Genomic DNA, 23,451 nt, shown 5'->3' with positions numbered 1-23,451 from the left:
CATTACGGAGATGATCAACTATTAAAACCCTGTTAGAGGTGAAAATGCGTTACATACATTAACTTTGCCAAGAATAAAAGGCTCATTAGCATTCACTAATATATCTCATTATCACGGGGCTGCTGCAGCAGCAAGTAGATGGAGCACATTTTGAATATATAACAAATGTATATTGATATAGCAGCAGTCTGTATGTTGGTAGCGAGGAGAACCGATCAGGAATGAAATGTCTTACACACGAACAACAGTCTGCTTTCAGCCATCTTACCATTAACACTGAGATGAAATCAATTTTGAAATAATGTTGTTGTATGCAGAGCCATGAAGCGCTTCCTATTCCTCCATGTGGAGCCTGAATCCTCTTAGACTGCAGTGCAGAACAGTAGCCACATAAATGGTGAGACTTCTCTAGACATTAAGTTGCTGACCTTGCAATGAAGGGGGAAATCATCAGAAAAAGTTAGTACTGAGCGATGGTTTAAATGCATATCCAGATGATGATTCAGAACTTTTATGTTGCTGCTTGTTGAGGAGCTTTGCTGTAAGGTTATCTCATTACTTAATTCACAAGTACAGAGTGTATACACAGACAAGGGAAAAAAAGTCCAAGCTTTTTCCTGGATTTCCCAGCTCTAGACCTCGGCAGCCAGACACTGTGGTCAAGTGAACAAGAGTTGCATTTTTTCCCCAAGTGAAAATACAGTCAACCCCTGGTGAACACACATTTTTTTCTGTGTTAAATGACAATGTACTTTCCCTCGCAGCTGTAAAACTTATCAATCATTAGAATGGTGAAGATTTTATACTGTCACAGAACTTCCCATCACTTTCAGAAAAGAAACCAGGAAAAAACAATGCATTTTGGGAAGACCCTTGATGTATGGAAACATTTACAGTGCATATTTTCATATTACAAACGTGTAAACACGAATTCCAACAAATATAGCACAGTAGCTGCTGAACTACTGAAATCGAGATTGTGAAGCTCTTTTTTCAGCCAATCAGAGTTCATGTTGTGTGATCTTGTCAGCCAATGACAGCGGATGTTCAGAGCATAAGACATGTGATGTAGTCAGTCAATAGCAACATCCTTGTTAAGTAACACAGACACATTAATAAGAAATGATAATGGTTTAAGTTAATATACACACATTACAGCTACAAGAAAAGCTAAGCTTTTACATATAGTATTGGTCATTAAAAATAATTTTTTAAGGGTGTGGTTACACAAGATCATGAACACACAGCTTAAATTGCGGCAGCTGAATACTTCCGACAAGTATTATAATAAATTTTCACTGCTGTGCAACAAACATTCTGTTGGTTACCTGGCTGAATACATGTTTCATCGAGCACTTCGACTTTTCCATAGAAAAGCTAATATAGTATGAAATTGCTCAAGAACTCACTTCACACTTTTTTTTAAAGAATGATTATACTTTTTGCCATAGTTATTGCACAATTTGTAATCTATGAAAATATTACAATAAATATGAAAAATTTGCCTTGAAACTTGGTCTTTTTATCATTTTACCCTTTAAGATATACCAAACACAATTGTGCCAGTAAAATTTTCAATAATGGTATAAATGGCTGGTCGTCTAGGCCCAATTTTTTTAAAGTGACTGGTCCTCATTGTTAAGTTTTGAATGAGAGTCTAAAGCTCCATGATTTAATAAATTCATCACACATTCTCACTCCCAACATAACTCATCTTGCATACAAGGAAAATTACTTTGAAAGCAACGCTCCTCAAAGCACTACTGGCAACATTTTCCCACAACCTGGTTGAAATGTAAATAGTTGTGACCTCACACTCATCAAAGTGAGGTCCACGGGAAACATTGAAAGCCGTTTGTTGTTACGAAGTATTCCACAGTCTTTGACACACAGATACTTGTGTGTGCACTGTGTGTTATTGGAAGTGCCACATTTTCTTTGCAACTAAAGCTGTATTTTGGTGTTATCCTATTGTTTCTTTTTTACTGTTGCAATATTATTCTGAAGTGAGCTAAAGTAAAATTCTTTGTCAGAGTATCAGTTTTTACCAGTCAAAATCACAAAAATTTAACTGCAAACTAACACAATGAAAAATCACCCGAATTCTAAAAAAAATCCTGGGTTTTTTCTCTTATTTCTCCCGGAGGAAAAATTCCCTGGTTTTTCCTGGATTTCCCGGTTGTCCTGGCCATATACACCCTGCAGGTAGCAATTTCGAGGTTGTGCTAGGCGTGTACCATTCCTCTTGGTTTAATTAAATTTGTACATATTAGTTTGGCAGCACCAAGAACGTATTGAATCATGTGAAATTCTTGAATTTCCTAGTATCACACAAAAAACCCTTTAGTCCCTACACCATACAGGTACCTTCACTTAGCCTCGTCTTCATTACAGGTGGGGCACTCTCTCATCCTATGGCCAGAGTGACCTGCCCTTCCTTTTTAACCTTCCCTAAACCTATCCCTCTCCTCTCTTCAACAAAGGCACTATTAGTTCCAAAAGCTAGAAGTGTCTCTCTTGCAGATTTGTGTGTGTCTATTGGCAGCACCATACATTTCACCTCGGATATTCTATCTGAGTTCCACCATCATATTGAGTCCCAACTCTCTAGATCCTTGTATACATACAAGAGGGGACACAATGTTGTCTTACAACAAACATATTCTGACACAGACTGTGGCTGCTACATTTCCTATGCATTTAAGATTTCCTGGGAGACCTATAATCCTTTATGGTCCATGCTGCAAGTTGTCATTATTTTCGCAGTTTGCATTAGTCCTACAAGGTGCAAATCTTATAAATTCTGGAAATCAGAATACATATTTACCTATAGAAAAGAAAGCAGTAAGGATTAAAGTTAACAAAATTTCAAATGATGCTAAAAATTATCAAAATCAAAACAAATTTTAACACATGATATATCTGCACTCAAATACTTGGTACATTATCCTCAATGGATGAAACCAGTAAAACCAAGCAGAAGGCACAACAGCATCTGGGAGAAGTTGATCTTTCTCCACCAGTAATATTAATAAATTCATCTAGTTTACCTAATAACGGTTCTAATGACTGGCATCCATGCTTCCCAAACCAACTGCTGATAAGGGCCATTTTCTGTCCCAGGCGGATGTCCAACTTCCAATATATCCTTCCAGGTTTGGAAAAGACGTATTGGTTCTGCTGGATTTTCTAAAGCTTTCCACGATTTCAGCTTCTCATGGATCAAGGGTGCAACCAAGCCACATGCCAGCTTCTCCAACTCATACATACGATACTCTTCATAATATCGGTCCTGAAATACCAATAAATAAAATTCTTCACAATTAACAACAAAAGACTAACTATACAACCATACAGGATTATGTAAAACTTGTGAAATAAAAGTAAAGCTTGTAAATTTGTTATTGAGGTTATCTACAATATTCACAATAGTACACAGTGATAGAATACGCAGATGTACTAGCCATTTTGTTTTTGACTACAGATTTTGGTTCATTTCATTATATCCGCAGGTCATGTATATCAACAGAAAACAAACTACACACTCAGGTTATAAAATTTGTGGTATACCTCCTAATCTCATACCGAACATTCTTTTGCCTGGCGTAGCACAACAACTCAACATGGCATGGACTCAACAAGTCATTGGAAGTCCCCTGCAGAAATACTGAGCCACGCTGTTTTTATAGCAATCCATAATTGCGAATGTCATCTCAGTGTAAAATGACTGCAGCTAGCACCTCATGAAAGATTATTTGTCCACATATTGTACATGTATTATGCACGGAGTGTGTCAATGTAATTAAAGCTTAACCTAATACAATTAGAGGGAACTGACTGTATCCTCTTCGTAATTGCACTGTTTAATTCATAGTGGCATTTTTGTAATGGCTTAACAATACCATGTTGTAATTAGACAGTGAGCGAATTTCAATATATTTGAACAAGAGCAGCAACTTTTGCTAACTAGCACTTCAGTGTTTACACTATAAGGCAGGGGATATGTTGGGTATAAAACATGTTGTTAATACATTTCAGGATGAGTAGACATTGCAATTATGGGATGCACAATTGAGTAAGTTTTGCAAGTACATTTTTATAATTATGTAACAGTCTGCACATAACACATGTAAAATGTAGGTATAAATATCTTTCATGAGGCACTACCTGCAGTCATTGTATACATTGTACAGCTCATTCTCTTTTGATACACATGACATATGGAAGGTCTGAAATGGACCGAAATCAACAGACAAATATAAAGTAACTAGTACAGGTGTGCACTGAGTAATGTAGTTCTTAACATTCCTAAGAGCTATCCAACAACATCTTCACAAAATATTTCTAATGACAGAATGGATTCAGAAATTGGTTTATGTCTATCTATGCAGTTCCCACACACAGCCAGAAAGATGAACCATCAATGTTTACAAAATGCCATTCTCCTCACAATAAAAAACATTTTGAATCTGGGAATTTGCACAACAGTCACTGTTATAACGCTACACACACACTTCTGAACACAATTTAACAAGCTAGCATCACATAGGAACTGTAAATCATCATGGGTGCACCAGTCCTGACGTAAATGATTTCTGTGCCCTGTGAAAAGTCCTAGTTGCCTGCAGAATTGGAGTGACACACTGGAAATCATGAAAAGTGTGTACTTCGGGAGTCCGAAGGAATCAACAACTGGTGTGTACCTATCACTCCTTCTCCATGGTCAAGCTCTGGTGCAAAAATATTCTTTCCCACTCTGGGAAAGAAGGCACACACTGCGGCTGAAGGTAGGATGTTAAGCAAGGCACAAGCGCGAAACCGGGAGACGGTGTTAGGCTTCTGACATGATCGGAGCATAGGCTTGCAGTTTTACTCGTGTTGGGATCATGTGCATTATCCATGTACAACCAGGCCAGTGGAGTCTTGGCCGAGTGCTGACTGCAGCATATGCCGGAGAGAGGGAGAGCAGCTGGCGATTGTGTTGGCCTAATGATAGTGGCACAAGGTGCAAACACCACACTGTTCCAAGGCTGTGCTCTGAGTATTCATTCTGCTGTTCAATCAACAGTGAGCATTCACTGGATTCCACCTAGGAGTATATTTCTACAGACCAGTGAAATTAGGTTTTATTGATGCTGGTGATTTCAACTTACTGTACCTCGGGTTGGAATTCTAGTGGGGACAAAATGCTGTTTTTGTTGGAAGTGTTAGTCCAGCCTGCGTTCAACTTAACATTAAGCCATAAACTGTTTATGGAACATACTTTGTGCCACGTATGAGCACATGTTGGTACAGGTTACTGGCTGTATTCTGATTTCAAGCAGCTGTCTTGATTGGTAGTGTTATTGCCTTGTTATTTCTGGTTTCCTTAAAAGACAAGGCTCATCACCTTGCAATTTTTTTGAGAATGAATGCAATGAGTTCATTAGCTCTGGTAGGCGGATTCTTTTTTTACTGTAAATGTACAGAGTTTTGTTAACTGCTGTAAAGTCTGGTTTGATGCTCTTTGGGAAATTATGTTTAGTGAAACATGACAGGTTTTAGAACCTTAACTGTTTGCTGAACCATGGACCTTGCTGTTGGTGGGGATGCTTGCATGCCTCAGTGATACAGATAGCCATACTGTAGGTGCAACCACAATGGAAGGGAATCTATTGAGAGAGTGCACAAATGTGTGGTTCCTGAAGAGGGGCCGCAGCCTTTTCAGTAACAGCAGAGGCAACAGTCTGGATGATTGATTGAACTGTCCTTGTAACATCAATCAGAACAGCATCGCTGTGCTGGTACTACGGACGGCTGAAAGCAAGGGGAAACTACAGCCCCAATTTTTCCCGATGGCATGCAGCTTTACTGTATTGTTAAATGATGATGGCATCCTCTTGGGTAAAATAATTCGGAGGTAAAATAGTCCCCTATTTGGATCTTGCAGCAACTACTCAAGAGGACTTCATTATCAGGAGAAAAAAACTGGCATTCTATGGATCGGAGTGTGGTATGTCAAGTCCCTTAATCATGCTTAGAAAATTTAAAAAGGGAAACATATAGATTAAAGTTAGATATAGTGGAAATTATACTCTGTTCATCATAAGAATAAACCCGATGTAAATAACCACAAACACAATGATTGGTCAGAAGCCGTAGCACACGTACAATGGTGTTGTTACACTCTTGGAAGTAGGTCCTACTATGTATGCAATATACACTCCTGGAAATGGAAAAAAGAACACATTGACAATGGTGTGTCAGACCCACCATACTTGCTCCGGACACTGCGAGAGGGCTGTACGAGCAATGATCACACGCACGGCACAGCGGACACACCAGGAACCGCGGTGTTGGCCGTCGAATGGCGCTAGCTGCGCAGCATTTGTGCACCGCCGCCGTCAGTGTCAGCCAGTTTGCTGTGGCATACGGAGCTCCATCGCAGTCTTTAACACTGGTAGCATGCCGCGACAGCGTGGACGTGAACCGTATGTGCAGTTGACGGACTTTGAGCGAGGGCGTATAGTGGGCATGCGGGAGGCCGGGTGGACGTACCGCCGAATTGCTCAACACGTGGGGCGTGAGGTCTCCACAGTACATCGATGTTGTCGCCAGTGGTCGGCGGAAGGTGCACGTGCCCGTCGACCTGGGACCGGGCCGCAGCGACGCACGGATGCACGCCAAGACCGTAGGATCCTACGCAGTGCCGTAGGGGACCACACCGCCACTTCCCAGCAAATTAGGGACACTGTTGCTCCTGGGGTATCGGCGAGGACCATTCGCAACCGTCTCCTTGAAGCTGGGCTACGGTCCCGCACACCGTTAGGCCGTCTTCCGCTCACGCCCCAACATCGTGCAGCCCGCCTCCAGTGGTGTCGCGACAGGCGTGAATGGAGGGACGAATGGAGACGTGTCGTCTTCAGCGATGAGAGTCGCTTCTGCCTTGGTGCCAATGATGGTCGTATGCATGTTTGGCGCCGTGCAGGTGAGCGCCACAATCAGGACTGCATACGACCGAGGCACACAGGGCCAACACCCGGCATCATGGTGTGGGGAGCGATCTCCTACACTGGCCGTACACCACTGGTGATCGTCGAGGGGACACTGAATAGTGCACGGTACATCCAAACCGTCATCGAACCCATCGTTCTACCATTCCTAGACCGGAAAGGGAACTTGCTGTTCCAACAGGACAATGCACGTCCGCATGTATCCCGTGCCACCCAACGTGCTCTAGAAGGTGTAAGTCAACTACCCTGGCCAGCAAGATCTCCGGATCTGTCCCCCATTGAGCACGTTTGGGACTGGATGAAGCGTCGTCTCACGCGGTCTGCACGTCCAGCACGAACGCTGGTCCAACTGAGGCGCCAGGTGGAAATGGCATGGCAAGCCGTTCCACAGGACTACATCCAGCATCTCTACGATCGTCTCCATTGGAGAATAGCAGCCTGCATTGCTGCGAAAGGTGGATATACACTGTACTAGTGCCGACATTGTGCATGCTCTGTTGCCTGTGTCTATGTGCCTGTGGTTCTGTCAGTGTGATCATGTGATGTATCTGACCCCAGGAATGTGTCAATAAAGTTTCCCCTTCCTGGGACAATGAGTTCACGGTGTTCTTATTTCAATTTCCAGGAGTGTATAACTACTAAGTTACGTTAAATGAAACTTCAAGATATTCAAATGTATTAACACACATCAACGTATTTCTTAATCATACTTTAGACATGTAGTTTTTATTTCAAAAATTGTGTACAGTCACAGTCTCGGTACAGTTGAGTTCCGACTGTTTCATCATTATTTTTATGAATAATGTATGTCATTCTTCTTTTTAATTACATTATGCACACAAAATTCCTGTTTTCATTCCAAATATAAATTCTTAATTATCGATTTTTTATGAAGGACTGTTAACAAAGGTTAGCTAAATTAATAAAACACAACTACTTAATTTTTAAGGCAAAAATGAAAAACCAAATACTCTTTATTTGGACTAGGTCCGTCGTTTTATGTCACAGATGTAGTAAGTGTCACAGAAACATGGAAAACAATCATTTCCACATCATTGAGCACACCATACAAATGTTCCAATTTTACATTTGCCAGTGTACCATTACAATATGAATCCAACAGAACAGATCTGGAGCCAAGTTAAGGAATTTGTCACAAGAAATATCAAGACTATTAAGCTCCCAGATGTTCTGGAACTAACGCATGCAGCTTTTTCACATGTCACTGCCGAAGACTGGAGGGATACAGCGCAGCACGTCATAAAAGACGAGGCGACAATGTGGTGCCCGGTTGTTTTCATGGATTCTGTTGTTGGCCGACTCGTTATCAACATAGCAGATGACAGTTCCACAACTGAAACATATTTCTCGAACTTGGATAATGAAGGAGCTAAGATATTACCTGATGACCAACTGTAATTAATACCTTCATTGGCTTCAGTACTCAACAGTACAGTGAAATCCATGCAGTACGCCTTTGCATCACACACAGCTTGCTCAGAAGAATTACCCTGTGTGTAAGTTAGGAATTTTCATTCACTCTTGTTTGTAATTGGAATACTATGTAAGGTAAGAATGAAGGCATTTTATGCTTTCCATCTCGTCACTTAAGAAGTGCGTGGCAGTGCTGGAGTTTAACCTATTCATGGGTTGCTTAGAGGAAGCCTTCTTGGTTACCCAGGCCTGCCAACCGAAAGTTTGGTACAGATTTATTGATGACATCTTCATGATCTGGACTCACAGTGAAGAAGAACTCCAGAATTTCCTCTCCAACCTCAACTCCTTTGGTTCCATCAGATTCACCTGGTCCTACTCCAAATCCCATGCCACTTTCCTTGATGTTGATCTCCACCTGTCCAATGGCCAGCTTCACATGTCCGTCCACATCCAACCCACCAACAAGCAACAGTACCTCCATTACGACAGCTGCCACCCATTCCACATCAAACGGTCCCTTCCCTACAGCCTAGGTCTTCGTGGCAAACGAATCTGCTCCAGTCCGGAATCCCTGAAGCATTACACCAACAACCTGACAACAGCTTTCGCATCCCGCAACTACCCTCCCGACCTGGTACAGAAGCAAATAACCAGAGCCACTTCCTCATCCTCTCAAACCCAGAACCTTCCACAGAAGAACCACAAAAGTGCCCCACTTGTGACAGGATACTTTCAGGGACTGGATCAGACTCTGAATGTGGCTCTCCAGCAGGGATACGACTTCCTCAAATCCTGCCCTGAAATGAGATCCATCCTTCATGAAATCCTCCCCACTCCACCAAGAGTGTCTTTCCGCCGTCCACCTAACCTTCGTAGCCTCTTAGTTCATCCCTATGAAATCCCCAAACCACCTTCCTTACCCTCTGGCTCCTACCCTTGTAACCGCCCCCGGTGTAAAACCTGTCCAATGCACCCTCCCACCACCGCCTACTCCAGTCCTGTAACCCGGAAGGTGTACACGATCAAAGGCAGAGCCACGTGTGAAAGCACCCACGTGATTTACCAACTGAGGTGCCTACACTGTGAAGCTTTCTATGTGGGAATGACCAGCAACAAACTGTCCATTCGCATGAATGGACACAGGCAGACAGTGTTTGTTGGTAATGAGGATCACCCTGTGGCTAAACATGCCTTGGTGCACGGCTAGCACATCTTGGCACAGTGTTACACCGTCCAGGTTATCTGGATACTTCCCACTAACACCAACCTGTCAGAACTCCAGAAATCGGAACTTGCCCTTCAGTATATCCTCTCTTCTCGTTATCCGCCTGGCCTCAACCTCCGCTAATTTCAAGTTGCCGCTGCTCGTACCTCACCTGTCTTTCAACAACATCTTCGCCTCTTTACTTCCGCCTCGACTGATATCTCTGCCCAAACTCTTTGCCTTTACAAATGTCTGCTTGTGTCTGTGTATGTGCGGATGGATATGTGTGTGTGTGTGTGTGTGTGTGTGTGTGTGTGTGTGTGTGTGTGCGCGCGCGCGAGTGTATACCTGTCCTTTTTCCCCCTAAGGTAAGTCTTTCCGCTCCCGGGATTGGAATGAGTCCTTACCCTCTCCCTTAAAACCCACATCCTTTCGTCTTTCCCTCTCCTTCCCTCTTTCCTGACGAAGCAACCATTGGTTGCGAAAGCTAGAATTTTGTGTGTATGTACGTGTTTGTTTGTGTTTCTATCGACCTGCCAGCACTTTCGTATGGTAAGTCACATCATCTTTGTTTTTAAATATATTTTTCCCGCGTGGAATGTTTCCCTATATATCTCATCTTTTTTTATGTCTGAACTGCAACTACTCACACCATTGCAAGTTAGTTGGACTGCTGGTTGGCCAGTGCTGTCAAAGTTTAATGCACCGATAAAGCTGTTGTCCCGCATTGTCGCTTAGTCTATGTGCGTGTAACACGGCATAAAACACATTATGATCGTACTTGACTGTACTGATCACAGTTTGGCTCCGCTCCACATAAAACGAAATCCAATCAGATTCAAGAAAATGCGGAAGGATACATGGCGTAATGTTTACATCAGGTTTATTTTTGTGATGACCAGAGTATAGTGAAGTTTGGTTGCAGGAGGAACAGGACTTCTGGTCAAGTGAATGTGGGATCATAAATGCAAAATCAAATAAGGGTAATGCAGGAGTAGGTTTAATAATGAATAAAAAAAAAATAGGAATTTGATAAGCTTCTACGAACAGCATTATTGTAGCCAAGATAGACACGAAGCCCACATCTATTATATATGTTTATATGCCAACTAGCCCCGCAAATGATGAAGAGATTGAAGACATGTACAATGAGATAAAAGAAATTATTCAGATGGTTAAGAGAGATGAAAATTTAACAGTCATGGGGGATTGGAATTCGATAGTAGGAAAAGGAAAGAGAAGGAAAAATAGTAGGTGAACATGGACTGGGGGTAAGGAATAGAAGAGGAAGCCCCCTGGTAGAATTTTGCATAGAGCATGACTTAATCATCACTAACACTTGGTTTAAAAACCATGAAAGAAGATTGTATACTTGGAAGAGACCTGGAGACATTGGAAGGTTTCAGATTGATTGTATAATGATAAGACAGAAATTTAGGAACCAGGTTTTAAATTGTAAGACATTTACAGGGCCAGATGTGGACTCTGGCCACAATTTCTTGATTATGAACTGTAAAGTTGAAGAAACTGCAAAAAGGTAGGAATTTATGGAGATGGGACATGGATAAATTGTAAGAACCAGAGGTTGTAGAGAATTCCTGAGGGAGTGTTAGGGAATAATTGACAAGAACAGGGGAAAGAAATATGGTAGAAGAAGAATGGGTAGCTTTGAGAGAAAAAATAGTGGAAGCTGCGGAGGATGAAGTAGGTAAAAAGATGAGATAATAAAAAAACCATGGGTAACACAAGAGATATTGAATTTCATTGATGAAAGGAGACAATATAACAATGCAGTAAATGAAGCAGGTGAAAAGGAATACTATCGTCTCAAAAATGAGAGTGACAGGAAGCGCAAACTGGCCAAGCGGAAACAGTTAAGAGGACAAATGAAGGGATGTAGAAGCTTATATCACTAGGGATAAGATAGATGCTGCCTACAGGAAAATTTAAGAGACCTCTGGAGAAAAGAGATCACCTGTATCAAAATCAAGAGCTCAGATGTAAAACCAGTCCAAAGCAAAGAAGGGAAAGCAGAAAGGTGGAAGGAGTATATAGAGGGTCTATACAAGGGAGATGCACTTGAGGGCAATATTATGGAAATGAAAGTGGATGTAGATGAAGATGAGGTGGGAGATATGATACTGCGTGAAGAGATGAATATAATAGAGGGAAACATTCCAAGCGGGAAAAATATATTTAAAAACAAAGATGATGTGACTTACCATACGAAAGCGCTGGCAGGTCGACAGAAACACAAACAAACACATACATACACACAAAATTCTAGCTTTCGCAACCAACGGTTGCTTCGTCAGGAAAGAGGGAAGGAGAGGGAAAGACGAAAGGATGTGGGTTTTAAGGGAGAGGGTAAGGAGTCATTCCAATCCTGGGAGCGGAAAGACTTACCTTAGGGGAAAAAAGGATGGGTATACACTCGCGCACACACACACACACACACACACACACACACATAAATCCACACATACACAGACACAAGCAGACACATTCAAAGGCAAAGAGTTTGGGCAGAGATCTTTGCCCAAACTCTTTGCCTTTGAATGTGTCTGCTTGTGTCTGTGTGTGTGTGGATTTATGTGTGTGTGTGTGTGTGTGTGTGCGCGCGAGCGCGCGCGCGAGAGTATACCCATCCTTTTCTCCCCCTAAGCTAAGTCTTTCCGCTCCCAGCATTAGAATGACTCCTTACCCTCTCCCTTAAAACCCACATCCTTTCGTCTTTCCCTCTCCTTCCCTCTTTCCTGACGAAGCAACCGTTGGTTGCGAAAGCTAGAATTTTGTGTGTATGTATGTGTGTGTTTGTGTTTCTATCGACCTGCCAGTGCTTTCATATGGTAAGTCACATCATCTTTGTTTTTAAATATACTGTGTGAAGAATTTGACAGAGCACTGAAAAATCTAACTCGGTAAAAGGCCCTGGAAGTAGACAACGTTCCATTAGAAATACGGATAGCCTTGAGAGAGCCAGCCATTACAAAACTCTTCCATCTGGTGAGCGAGATGTATGAGACAAGAGAAATACCCTCAGACTCCAAAAGAATATAATAATTTCAATTCCAAAGAAAGCAGGTGCTGACAAGTGTGAAAACTACCAAACTATATTTTTAACAAGTCACGGTTGCAAAATACTAAGGCCACATCCAGGGTGTATACGTGGACAAGGAAAAAAAAATCCCGGATTTCCCGGTGAAAAATACACTTTCTCCCAGGTGAAAATACACTTTTTCCGTGTTACGTGACAGTATACTCTTCCTCGCCTCTGTAAAAGTCATCAAACATTTGAATGTTTATGGTATTATATACCGACTTAGAATTTCCCGGCACTTTACAAAACGAAACTCCGGGGGAAAAACACGTTTTGAAAGACCTTTGATGTGCAGCAACATGTACGCTGCATATTTTCATATTGCAAAGATATAAATTTGAATTCCACCAAACAATGCATGTTACTTTATGAAGCATTGAAATCGAGATTGTGATGCGCAACCGCTAAGGTCGCAGGTTCGAATCCTGCCTTGGGCATGGATGTGTGTGATGTCCTTAGGTTATTTTGTTTAAGTAATTTTAAGTTCTAGGGGACTGATGACTTCAGCAGTTAAGTCCCATAGTGCTCAGAGCCATTTGAACCATTATGTGATGCACTTTTGTAAGAGTCATAGCTCATTCACGTGATCTCGCCAGCTGATGACAGCAATAGGACACGTGATGTAGTCAGCCAATAGCAAGATCACTCTTAAGTAGTGCAAATACACAAATAAGAAAAGTTAACGGCTTAAATTAATATACATAGCATTCACATATAATATTGGTCTCGAAGATTAATAAGTTGGAAGAGAAGCTAAGCTTCCACTTATAATGTTGATCTTTTTTGCGCGTGTTACACTTTAAGATACATCACACAAATGTGCCAGTAAAATATTTAATAACGGCGCAAAAGTCTCATCATCTGGGCTCGAAATTCTTCTAATTGGTCATCCTCAAAGAGTTGATTTTTAAATGAGAGCCAAACGCTTTGTGATTTTAGAAATTCATCGTACATTCTCGCACATAGTTCATCTTGCGTAAAAGGAAATCTGCTTTGAATGTAACTCTTTTCAAACCACCATTTGCAACCTTTTCCCACGACCTGTTGGAAATGGGTTCGTTACAGCACTTGCAAGAAAGTGCCAGATAACTGGCGTCACCGTGCTTGCGCAGCTATGACGACGCAGGAAGCCCATATGTTTGTACGTGTAAAACATTAAAAGATCTTACACTATGTCATAAAAGAAACAATACATCAAAGGATACTTCAAGAGCGTCGGGATTTCGCGAACCATACTAAAATGCATAATTCGGCTTAAAATGCACATCCGTATGTAAATTTTCTTGGCGTACCAGTACTCATGCTTGGTTCTTTATTATAGCATAATGCCATATGTGCACCTGAAATGCAGCGAACAGTTGAAACTAGCTAATAGTGTGAAATTAAACACTTCATTTCAAATAAATTGACTGCCTCAGTAGAAAGGATTAATAAAAGCCAAATCTCTTTAGCAAACTGGCAAAAATAACTTCATTGTTCTGTTACGCGATTAATGCTTGACTGTCAAAGGTGGAAATAAAATCTGAAACTAGTAACATATTTCAGTCTGCCGTAATTATGCGAACATATTTTAATTCATTTGAATGCTCCCAGCCACAAAAATCTGTTTTGTTATCATTTAACATGAGAGCAATAAACGAAGAGGAAACAACAAAATCACTGAACGTAAACACAGGTCACGTGGAGACGACCCACCTCCCCACCACAACTCTGACTGCTCTGTACATCAGCCCCGGATCTACAATATTTCCAAACAGGGGCAATATTAAGTAGTGGCGCCCAGCCACACTTCCGTAACCAGAAGCGGGAGAAGGTACTACTCATACGCGACTCAACTGTGCATGCGCAAGAGCCCGCCCGCAAATGCTCAAATGAATCTAAACAGTTGTCACGTCACGCTCATCGGAGGCAGTTTGTTGTTATAAAGCATTGCATAGTGTTCCTAAAGCCTTTGACATACTTTACTGTTGGCAGGCGCCTGTATGAGCACTGTTTTTTTTTTTTTTTTTGTTGTATACGGCACATTTCCTTTGCAACTTAAGTTTTATTTTCGTTTTTCTTTTTTCTCCCATTCATGTTTTGTTGCTGCAGTATTATTCTGCAGTAACGGGATACAATAATATCCTTTGTTAGAGTATTGGTTCTTACCAGACAAAATCACAAAAATTTAACTGAAAACTAAAACAATGAAAAATTCCCGGAATTCTAAACAATTCCCGGGTTTTTCCCGGTTTTCTCCTGGATGAAAATATTCCCAGGTTTTTCCCGGATCTCCCTGTTGTCCTGGGTCGTATACACCCTGCACACCCTACGTAAGCGACAAGCAATCGACAGCGTGCGACAGCTTCAGACAACGGAACACCACCGCAGGTAGGGTTACGGAAGTGTCCTACATGTGCAACGTGCATGGACTGCATGTCCTCTGCTACAACTAATGATGTTTGAATTTAAACATGTTTGAATCTTGCTGCAGCACACGCAACAGTGAGAGCGACAGCCATGCATCTTCTCAGCAAAGCAGTGGAGCGGACATGTCAACATCTATGAAATACTTATCATCTGATTTAAAAGCAAACTATATGGTAAAAAAATTTGATTCTTCACATCTTACAGCTTGATATCTTTCCTCAATAAAGGTCAGAATTTACTTTCATTATTCACCATAGTTACTGTGCTGCACAAAACTGAGTACATGGCTGCACGAAATTTTTAAGGGTTTGCAGAGATAAAATCACATCACATAGACTTTCCGTGTAGTTCATTTTATGCCATACATTATTGTTTATGAAATGTAACCAATATATCTAAATTGTATTTAAAGTTGAGAGTGGAATGATATCTGTTTTTATTCTTGAGATATTGATGGTTATATCCACGAACGGATTGCTCGCGGTGTGTCCAAATCCTTTCCTGCACTTTGAGAATCAAGTGGTCGTAAAAATCGTCATATCTCATAAACGATTCAAGATATTGAAATGACGTTTTTTGAAAGTGACAGCACACACAAAGGACTATTTTATCGTATGATTAACACTCGATACTTTTTGTCAGACATGTGAGCAGAGCAAAAACAAGACACCCTATAAATTACACCATGAGGTTTTGTCCGAATTTTCATAGCCAAACAAGGAGAGAGAAACAGGCAAATGAGATATCAAAGTGACCAGCATGAGGTCTGATTTTGCATGGAGATATTTAATTGCTTGAAAGTAATCAGGGTACTTAAGGAAAACTTAATTACTGAGTTGAGGAAAAATTGAAATATTTCACAAAAAGCAGCTGGAAAGCTATGTAAATGAAGTGTCAAAAAGTTCATCTGTTGAGGGCCTAGCTACTTTGCACATAAAAAGACACATCGGTGTGGATTTAAAAGTCAAAAAGGCTTCCTTCGAATCAAGTACAGTTACGATTTTTGAGAACAGAGGATGTTAGGAAAGCGAATGAGGTGTCTGTCAATGAGGTCATGCTTTCTGAATAAAACTTGAAAATAAAAAAATGAAAGAAATCGGTCAAATATTTTATGAAATGATTTGTGTAAAAGAAATAAACAAATCAGAGAAACATTCCACGTGCCTTTGAATGATGCTCAAAATCCTGAACAGAAAATGAGGAACATTAAATGTTTCTCTAATATTTTTTATTTCATACTTTTAGACAAATTATTTCACAAAATGTTTGACTTTCTTTTCAAAATTTTTGTATGCTTTACTTTTGAAGACTATTTAGATTAACTGAAACACTTGACCTTAACGCTGACTGCTGATGAATTATGTTCGCAAAATTAAATATCAGTAAAATTTCACGGTTGTTCATTGTATTTTATTAGGAATTTAATGTGCTTAATATACTGGGATAGGTGTGTATACACTTAAAGAACAAGTACTTTGGCAAGACCTTAAAAATATACTTAGCGATGCAGTGTAAACAGTATACATAAAATTTAGTATACAGAATTGTAGCTGAGTCAGTTAAAATATAAGAAGTAGCCAGGACCCAATTCAGGTTCGTTTATTAACTACAGTTTCCAGCCAGGAATGCTACCGTTACATCACAGTTAGTTCACAGGTGCTACACTCATTCTTTTGCATTAGTCTGTCATTCTTCCACATTTATCAGCTGTTAAAAGTTCTTGATCATGTAAAAAACATTCGTCTTTCATTTATTGATGAGAGTCGAATGCTCCTCTGCTCATTCACATTTATTCAAAGAATTTGTCTGGTGATCTTCGGAGTTGATGATATAAATTATGAAGTTTACCATGAAGATTCTTCTCTTTGTAAATTTCATGCATAGCATTCCTTTTCCCTTTATTTTCCTAAGTAAAGCTAATTTTGTAGCCTTACTCTACAAATAAAGTATTCTACAGTATAGGAGCACCGTTTTATAGAGCTGGTTGGTTCTAAGCAGCCACCTTGTAGCAGGTTGTGTTCACTCGCATGCAGGACACTCAAGCTTTCTGCTCGATGCTGCTGCTTGTTGCTGAAGTGTCATGTATCCAGACGTCGCTCACTATCAGTCACTTCTGACATTTACATAGGGCATGGCCTAACACGAATTATTTACAGACGAATGGAAAAATTGATAGAAGCTGACGTCGCAGAAGATCAATCTAGATTCCGTAGAACTGCAGGAGCATGTGAGGCAATAATGACCCAACGACCCCTCATAGAAGACAGGTTAAAGAAAGGCAAACCAACATTTATAGCATTTGCAGAGTTGGAGAAAGCATATGACAATTTGACTGGAATCCTCTCTTTCAAATTTTAAACCTGGCAGGGATAAAATACAGGGAGCAAAACGCTATTTACAATTTGTACAGAAACAAGATGGCAATTATAAGAGACAAGGGGCATGAAAGGGAAGCAGTGGTTGAGAAGGGAGTGAGACACGGTTGTAACCTATCCCCGATGTTATTCAATCTGTAAAATGGACACGCATTAACGAAAAGCAAAGGAAAAATTGAAGTAGTTTTTAAATCCAGGGAGAAGAAATAAAAACCTTGAGGTTTGGTGATGGCATTGTAATTCCATCAGACACAGCAAAGGACTTGGAAGAACAGCTGAACGGAATGGACAGTGTCTTGAAAGTAGGATATCAGATGAACATCAACAAAATCGAAATGAGATAATGGAATGTAGTCAAATCAAATCACGTGATGCTGAGAGAATTACATTAGGAAATGAGACACTTAAAGTAGTAGATGAGTTTTGCTGTTTGGGCAGCAAAATAACCGATGACGGTTGAAGTACAGAGGACATAAAATGTAGACTGGCGAAAGCATGGAAAGAGTTTCTGAAGAAGAGAAATTTCTTACCATTGAGTACAGATTTAAGTGTCAGGAAGTCTTTTCTTAAAGTATTTGTACGGAGTGTAGCCATGTATGGAAGTGAAATATGGACGATAAATAGTTTAGACAAGAAGAGACTAGATGCTTTCAAAATGTGGTGCTACAGAAGAATGCTGAAGATTATATGTGTTGATCACATAATTAATCAGGAGATACTGAATAGAATTGGGGAGAAAAGGAACTTGTGAAACAACTTGAGTAGAAGAAGGGATCAGTTGTTGGGACACATTCTGAGGCATCAAGGGTTCACCAACTTTGTACTGGAGGGAAGCGTCGATGGTAAAAATCATAGAGGGAGACCAAGAATGACTCTGAGCACTATGCGACTTAACTTCTGAGGTCATTAGTCGCCTAGAACTTAGAACTAATTAAACCTAACTAACCTAAGGACATCACACACATCCAAGCCCGAGGCAGGATTCGAACCTGCGACCGTAGCAGTCCCGCGGTTCAGGACTGCGCGCCTAGAACCACTAGACCACCGCGGCCGGCGAGGGAGACCAAGAGATGAATACACTAAGCAGATTCAGAAGGATGTAGTTTGCAGTAATTACTCGGAGATGATGAGGCTTGCACAGGATAGAACAGCATGGAGAGCTGCATCAAACCAGTCTTTGGACTGAAGACTAAAACAACAACAACAACAACAACAACAACAACAACTTATAGTAACTTATAGATCAATTTCTTTGTTGCTTTAAGGGGCAGAAACCCACTGTGTGCTTAACTGTTTTGGGCAAAAGCCCATTAGTACTTTTACTTATTTTTGTTCGGTTTGTAGTGGCCTATGGCCCACAATAAAGTGCAAAAGCCCATTAGTATTTTTACATATTTTTGTTCGGTTTGTAGTGGCCTATGGCCCACGATAAAGTAATGTAAATTATAGATCGAATTCTCAATTTCTCTAAGGACAGAAGCCCGTTAATCTTTCTTAAAATCATATTTGTGGGCTGAGGCCCAATTGCTTTGTAAGTCTATTTGGTTAAATATTAGGTGGGTAGGAACCTTGCTGACATTTAGTTCTTTTAACAGGCAGAAGTCCACTGCATGTGTATACCTGCTTGGGCAGAAGTCCGTGGTGTTTCTAAAATTATTAGTGATTTCATAACTGCGTAGTGCTTAACTATATTAGGAACCAAAGTACCTGCTCAAGAACCAATGTATGCAAAACTTGTAGTTACTGCTGTGCAAAATAAGATTTGTAAAAAAAAGATTCAGTGGCTTACTACATAAGGATCTCTCTACCATACCTTTGCTGTGCAAATACATCCCTTGGCACTGACAATTAAGAGAAATTATCATTAGTCAGTGGGTTAGGTAGTTAAAGAATTTTTATCAGTTCCATTGTAACATCTTCTTGTGTGTTTGTAGCATCCTATATCATCGGAGCAAGAAAAAAAATATATAATTCGTAGCATGAACTGCAATCAGAGGGGAAGCGGAAGAGAACAGCCTGGCTGAGTTGTGCCAGTGGCTGTGGGGTGCATTGGATGAGCCAATTACCATCACAGCACAAACAGTCGGAGACGTGAGCAGCACATGCACTTCCTTACTGGGTGTGGTTGAAGAAAGTGTTGATTTGTTAGAAGATACCTCCCCTTCTAACTAATGAGTATTTTTTTAAGCTGCAGGCAGCTGATGAGACATTGCCTGATTATGTTGACCTGGTGTGGACGGCAATGGTTGCCCTCTGTATGGATATAGCAAAAGTGAAGCAGTAGTGATTGTTCTGGAGAGCATACAACCACAAGACCAATTGTAGGTAATTTTCTGACCTACAACAAATAATAATCAGCGTGGAGAATGTTAAGCGTGTTGATGAGAAACTGAGGGGGGGGGGGGGGGGGCAAGAAGGGTAGAGGGAATTCAGGCAACACAACAACAGCTGATGCCAGAGGCTGGCATGGGGACAGGATACCTACTTAGCACCACGTGACTGTCACACAATGTGCAGAGTTAACATAATGTGTTTGCTGCCTTATCTTCTGAACCAGTGTATGGATTGAGTCAGGTAGTAGTGTATCATTTGTCGATCGTGAATGGTATAATATGAGTACACATATTGCCAGTCTGCCACATCTACAGTAGGTTGAGGATTGCTGATCCATTTAGAGCAACACCTTAGAGGTCATCAGGCAGGTTTGCATCAAACACAGAATTGCGAAGTTCACGTGGCCATGAAGATTTTTAGCGGTTGAGCACCTGACTCTGAAAATGTTACTGGGTTGTGATTTCTTGATGTGTTCTCAGTAGCCTGCAAGGAGTACTATTTTAAATTTTGTCTTGTCAAAAGGGTTACATTTTGTAGGCATCAAAGTTTATTTAATGTGTGTCATGTGCAAGATGAAGGGTCAGGGTTCGATGTCGGGCACTTGCCGGAAACTAGAACAAAGCAATTGCTTGGATTGCTAGATCAGTTTCCAGATGTCTTAACCAACAGGTTAGCAGTGATGAATAAGGTAAAGTATCAGATTAGGATGAATGACCATGATCAAGTGTGGCGGGCACCCTGTCGGCTCTCGCCCCCTTTTAAAAAAAGAGAGAGAGAGAGAGAGAGAGAGAGAGAGAGAGAGAGAGAGAGAGAGAGAGAGAGAGAGAGAGAGCTATGTAAGAGTGTGAACGAATGATTAAAGGACAAAGTTATCAGGCAGTCGGTCTCCCCAACTGCACTATTCAGTGTATTAGCTGGATCATAGGAGTTGGGGCTTGGTCCACCAATGCAAAATGGGGAGAATAGCATGATGGGCAATGTGAATCTCAGCCTTCCATTTTGACATTGTATATACCAAAGAGTGAGAGAAGCAAATGGCTGACGCACTAAGCCACATATTCTGTCAGGAAGTTGGGAGGGGGAGCAGAAGATGAGCCAGAGGCATTGTTACCTGCAAGTGCTGCAAGGGTACCCTGTTGCCAAGTGGCCGCTGCTGAACTGAACAAAATCCCTGCATTCTTCTGTGATCTTGAGCAAGAGCAAGAAAAAGCTGAGGAATTAACTGCCATATAAAAAGAATTTACAGAGAGGCATCCAGTGAACAAGTATTCGATGGAGGAAGGGATACTCACTCTGTTATGCATTAGACATAACGGAAAAGTGATAATCTGCCTTCCCAGGGGCTTGGTCTGGCTGTTTTTAGATATTTTCACCAATCATTGTGTGGCGAGCACTTGGGTGTCCATAAGACGCAGATGAAAATTAATGAGCACATAACACTGAAGAGCATGAAAGCTGAATTCCAGAAGTTTGTGGTTAGGTATGAAGAGCATAAGTGAGGGAAACCCATCAATAACAAAAGGACCCTCTTGCAGTTCACTCATGAGTTCCACCCATTAACAAATTATTTATTGATTATCTTGGCCAGCAACAGTGCACCAAAGATGGTAATCATTTTGTGTTTATGGTTGAAGGTACATTTATGTGGTTCCTGTGGCGTATCCCAAACAAGAGGACCATGATGGTGATAAACATTCAGAATCTATTCAACCACTTTTCTGAGCTTACACAGCTTGCTACGAAGTGCCAAAACGACCCCTCCCAAGTTGATTGTGTTCAAGATCAACATCCCACTGAGCAACCTCTGGTTCTTCAATGACCTAATGTCAGTGTGTGTTGACCCCAGCGATCTGAGGGTTAAGTGGGACGCAGTGGGGGGATGCACTATTCTTGGCCACCAAAGGGAAGCCTGCACTCCTAATCGGATCACGAATGTGGCACCAATGGTGGTGAGTGACAAGGTGTACATGAGGAACGTGTGGGGCCAGAGTAAAGGGAGAAAACGGGTATAGGTGAAGGTGCTCTCACGACATGTAGGCACATGTGAGGTCACTAAAATTCCATCTCCAGTGAGCATCCTGGCTGAGGACCTGCAAACCCATTGAAAGATCTGCAGTCACTTAAGTCAGTTCAAGATGAGTGGCAGGGAAGAGAGAACTGTTTGTAAGTGATGTGAAGCTGGAGTGTCCCCGAAGCAAACCTGTATCACCACCATATCAACAACACTAGTAAATTAACAGTATCACGACATACTGTAAGGTGTATTCAACAAATAGGCCTGTCCTGCAAGTTGTACAAACAGCAGCTTGCCCATAAAGCGGAGATGCTGAGTCGCAATAGGCACAACAAAAAGAGGCTACCTGTGAAACCAATAGTGATTTACAAGCTAAGTTGCAACCATTGTGCTGTATTCTATGTAGGCATGACAACTTACAAGCTGTCTGTCCACACGAATGGCCACCAACAAACTGTGGCCAAAAAACAAGTGGACCGCCCTGTTGCTGAACACGCTGCCAAACATGATATCCCTCATCTCAATGACAGCATCACAGCTTGTGCCATATGGATCCTTCCCACCAACACCAGCTTTTCTGAATTGCTTACTTTCCCTGCAATACATCCTACGTTCCCGTAGCCCTCCTGGCCTCAACCTTTATTAGTCTCTGTCCTCACCCATCCAGACACCTCCCTGTTCCCATTCCAGCACTAAGCCGTCATTTCACCACCACACACACTCCCCCCTCCCCACCTTCTTTCCTGCCCTCCATCTAAACTGCAGAACTTCACTGTCCGCCATCCCACCATACTATCCCTCCCCCTCCCCGTCCCAGCCTCCTCCTTACCCCCACCCAGTCGCCACTCCCATCATGCACTGTGCTACTGCTCGCAGTGTGGTTTCAGTTGTCTGAGACAGCAGAGGTTTGTGCAAGTTATTGCTGACAAAGGCCTTAATGGCCAAAAGCTATAATTGTGTGAATTTTTTTGTTGTGCGTATTGCGACTCAGCATCTCCACTATATGGTGAGTAGCAACTTCCTTCCCTAATATTGTTACATTCCATCCTCGATTTTCCATTATTTGATTTGAGCTTGTCCATAAACTGTCACCAGCAGACAAGTCGGAACACACTACCTTGCACAACGAAATTGACAAACTACTATGAGATGGTGAAGTTGCTGATGCGTAATATCCTGTGAACGAGGTAATATTTCAGGTTAATCATCATAACAGTATGATCTAGGGTGCAAAAAACCCTCATGCAATTGTGAAACATGAGGCATCTAAAGAGAATGTGTTTTGCATGATGAGCAGATGCAAATTGTATGGGCTCACCGAATTTAAATCCCAATTACTTCTTTTTTTAGAGCCCATCATGAATGTTTGCCTGTGCTCCTCTTCATAACATCAACTGAATAATTTGAGGAACTGCATATTTTATGGATTCTGAGTGGGTAAATGAAGATATGTTGGGATGAAATGGTCTACCATCTAGACATCTGCTGTGTCACCCAGAATGTTTGCAAGTAGCACCTGAAATTCTCAGATGAACACTGACAAGGCTTCTGGTAGCAAATGCATGAACTATATAAAGAGTTCTCAA

General features: G+C 41.3%; 1 protein-coding gene across 2 annotated transcripts in view; it reads right to left on the bottom strand.

The window, feature by feature from the left end:
* LOC126473782 (tuftelin-interacting protein 11) overlaps positions 1-23,451 on the bottom strand; it is a 145,559-nt gene that overhangs the window by 34,078 nt on the left and 88,030 nt on the right. For both annotated transcript variants that reach the window (XM_050101050.1, XM_050101051.1), the window contains one exon: positions 3,051-3,292. In XM_050101050.1, the coding sequence (XP_049957007.1) occupies positions 3,051-3,292 (242 nt within the window). The remainder of the gene's footprint in view (positions 1-3,050; positions 3,293-23,451) is intronic.

The sequence above is a fragment of the Schistocerca serialis genome, chromosome 4 (assembly GCF_023864345.2).
Source record: "Schistocerca serialis cubense isolate TAMUIC-IGC-003099 chromosome 4, iqSchSeri2.2, whole genome shotgun sequence".
In the NCBI taxonomy this organism is placed as follows: domain Eukaryota; kingdom Metazoa; phylum Arthropoda; class Insecta; order Orthoptera; family Acrididae; genus Schistocerca; species Schistocerca serialis.
Note: the sequence above shows the minus strand (reverse complement) of the source record. Positions and strands in the feature narration are given on the sequence as shown.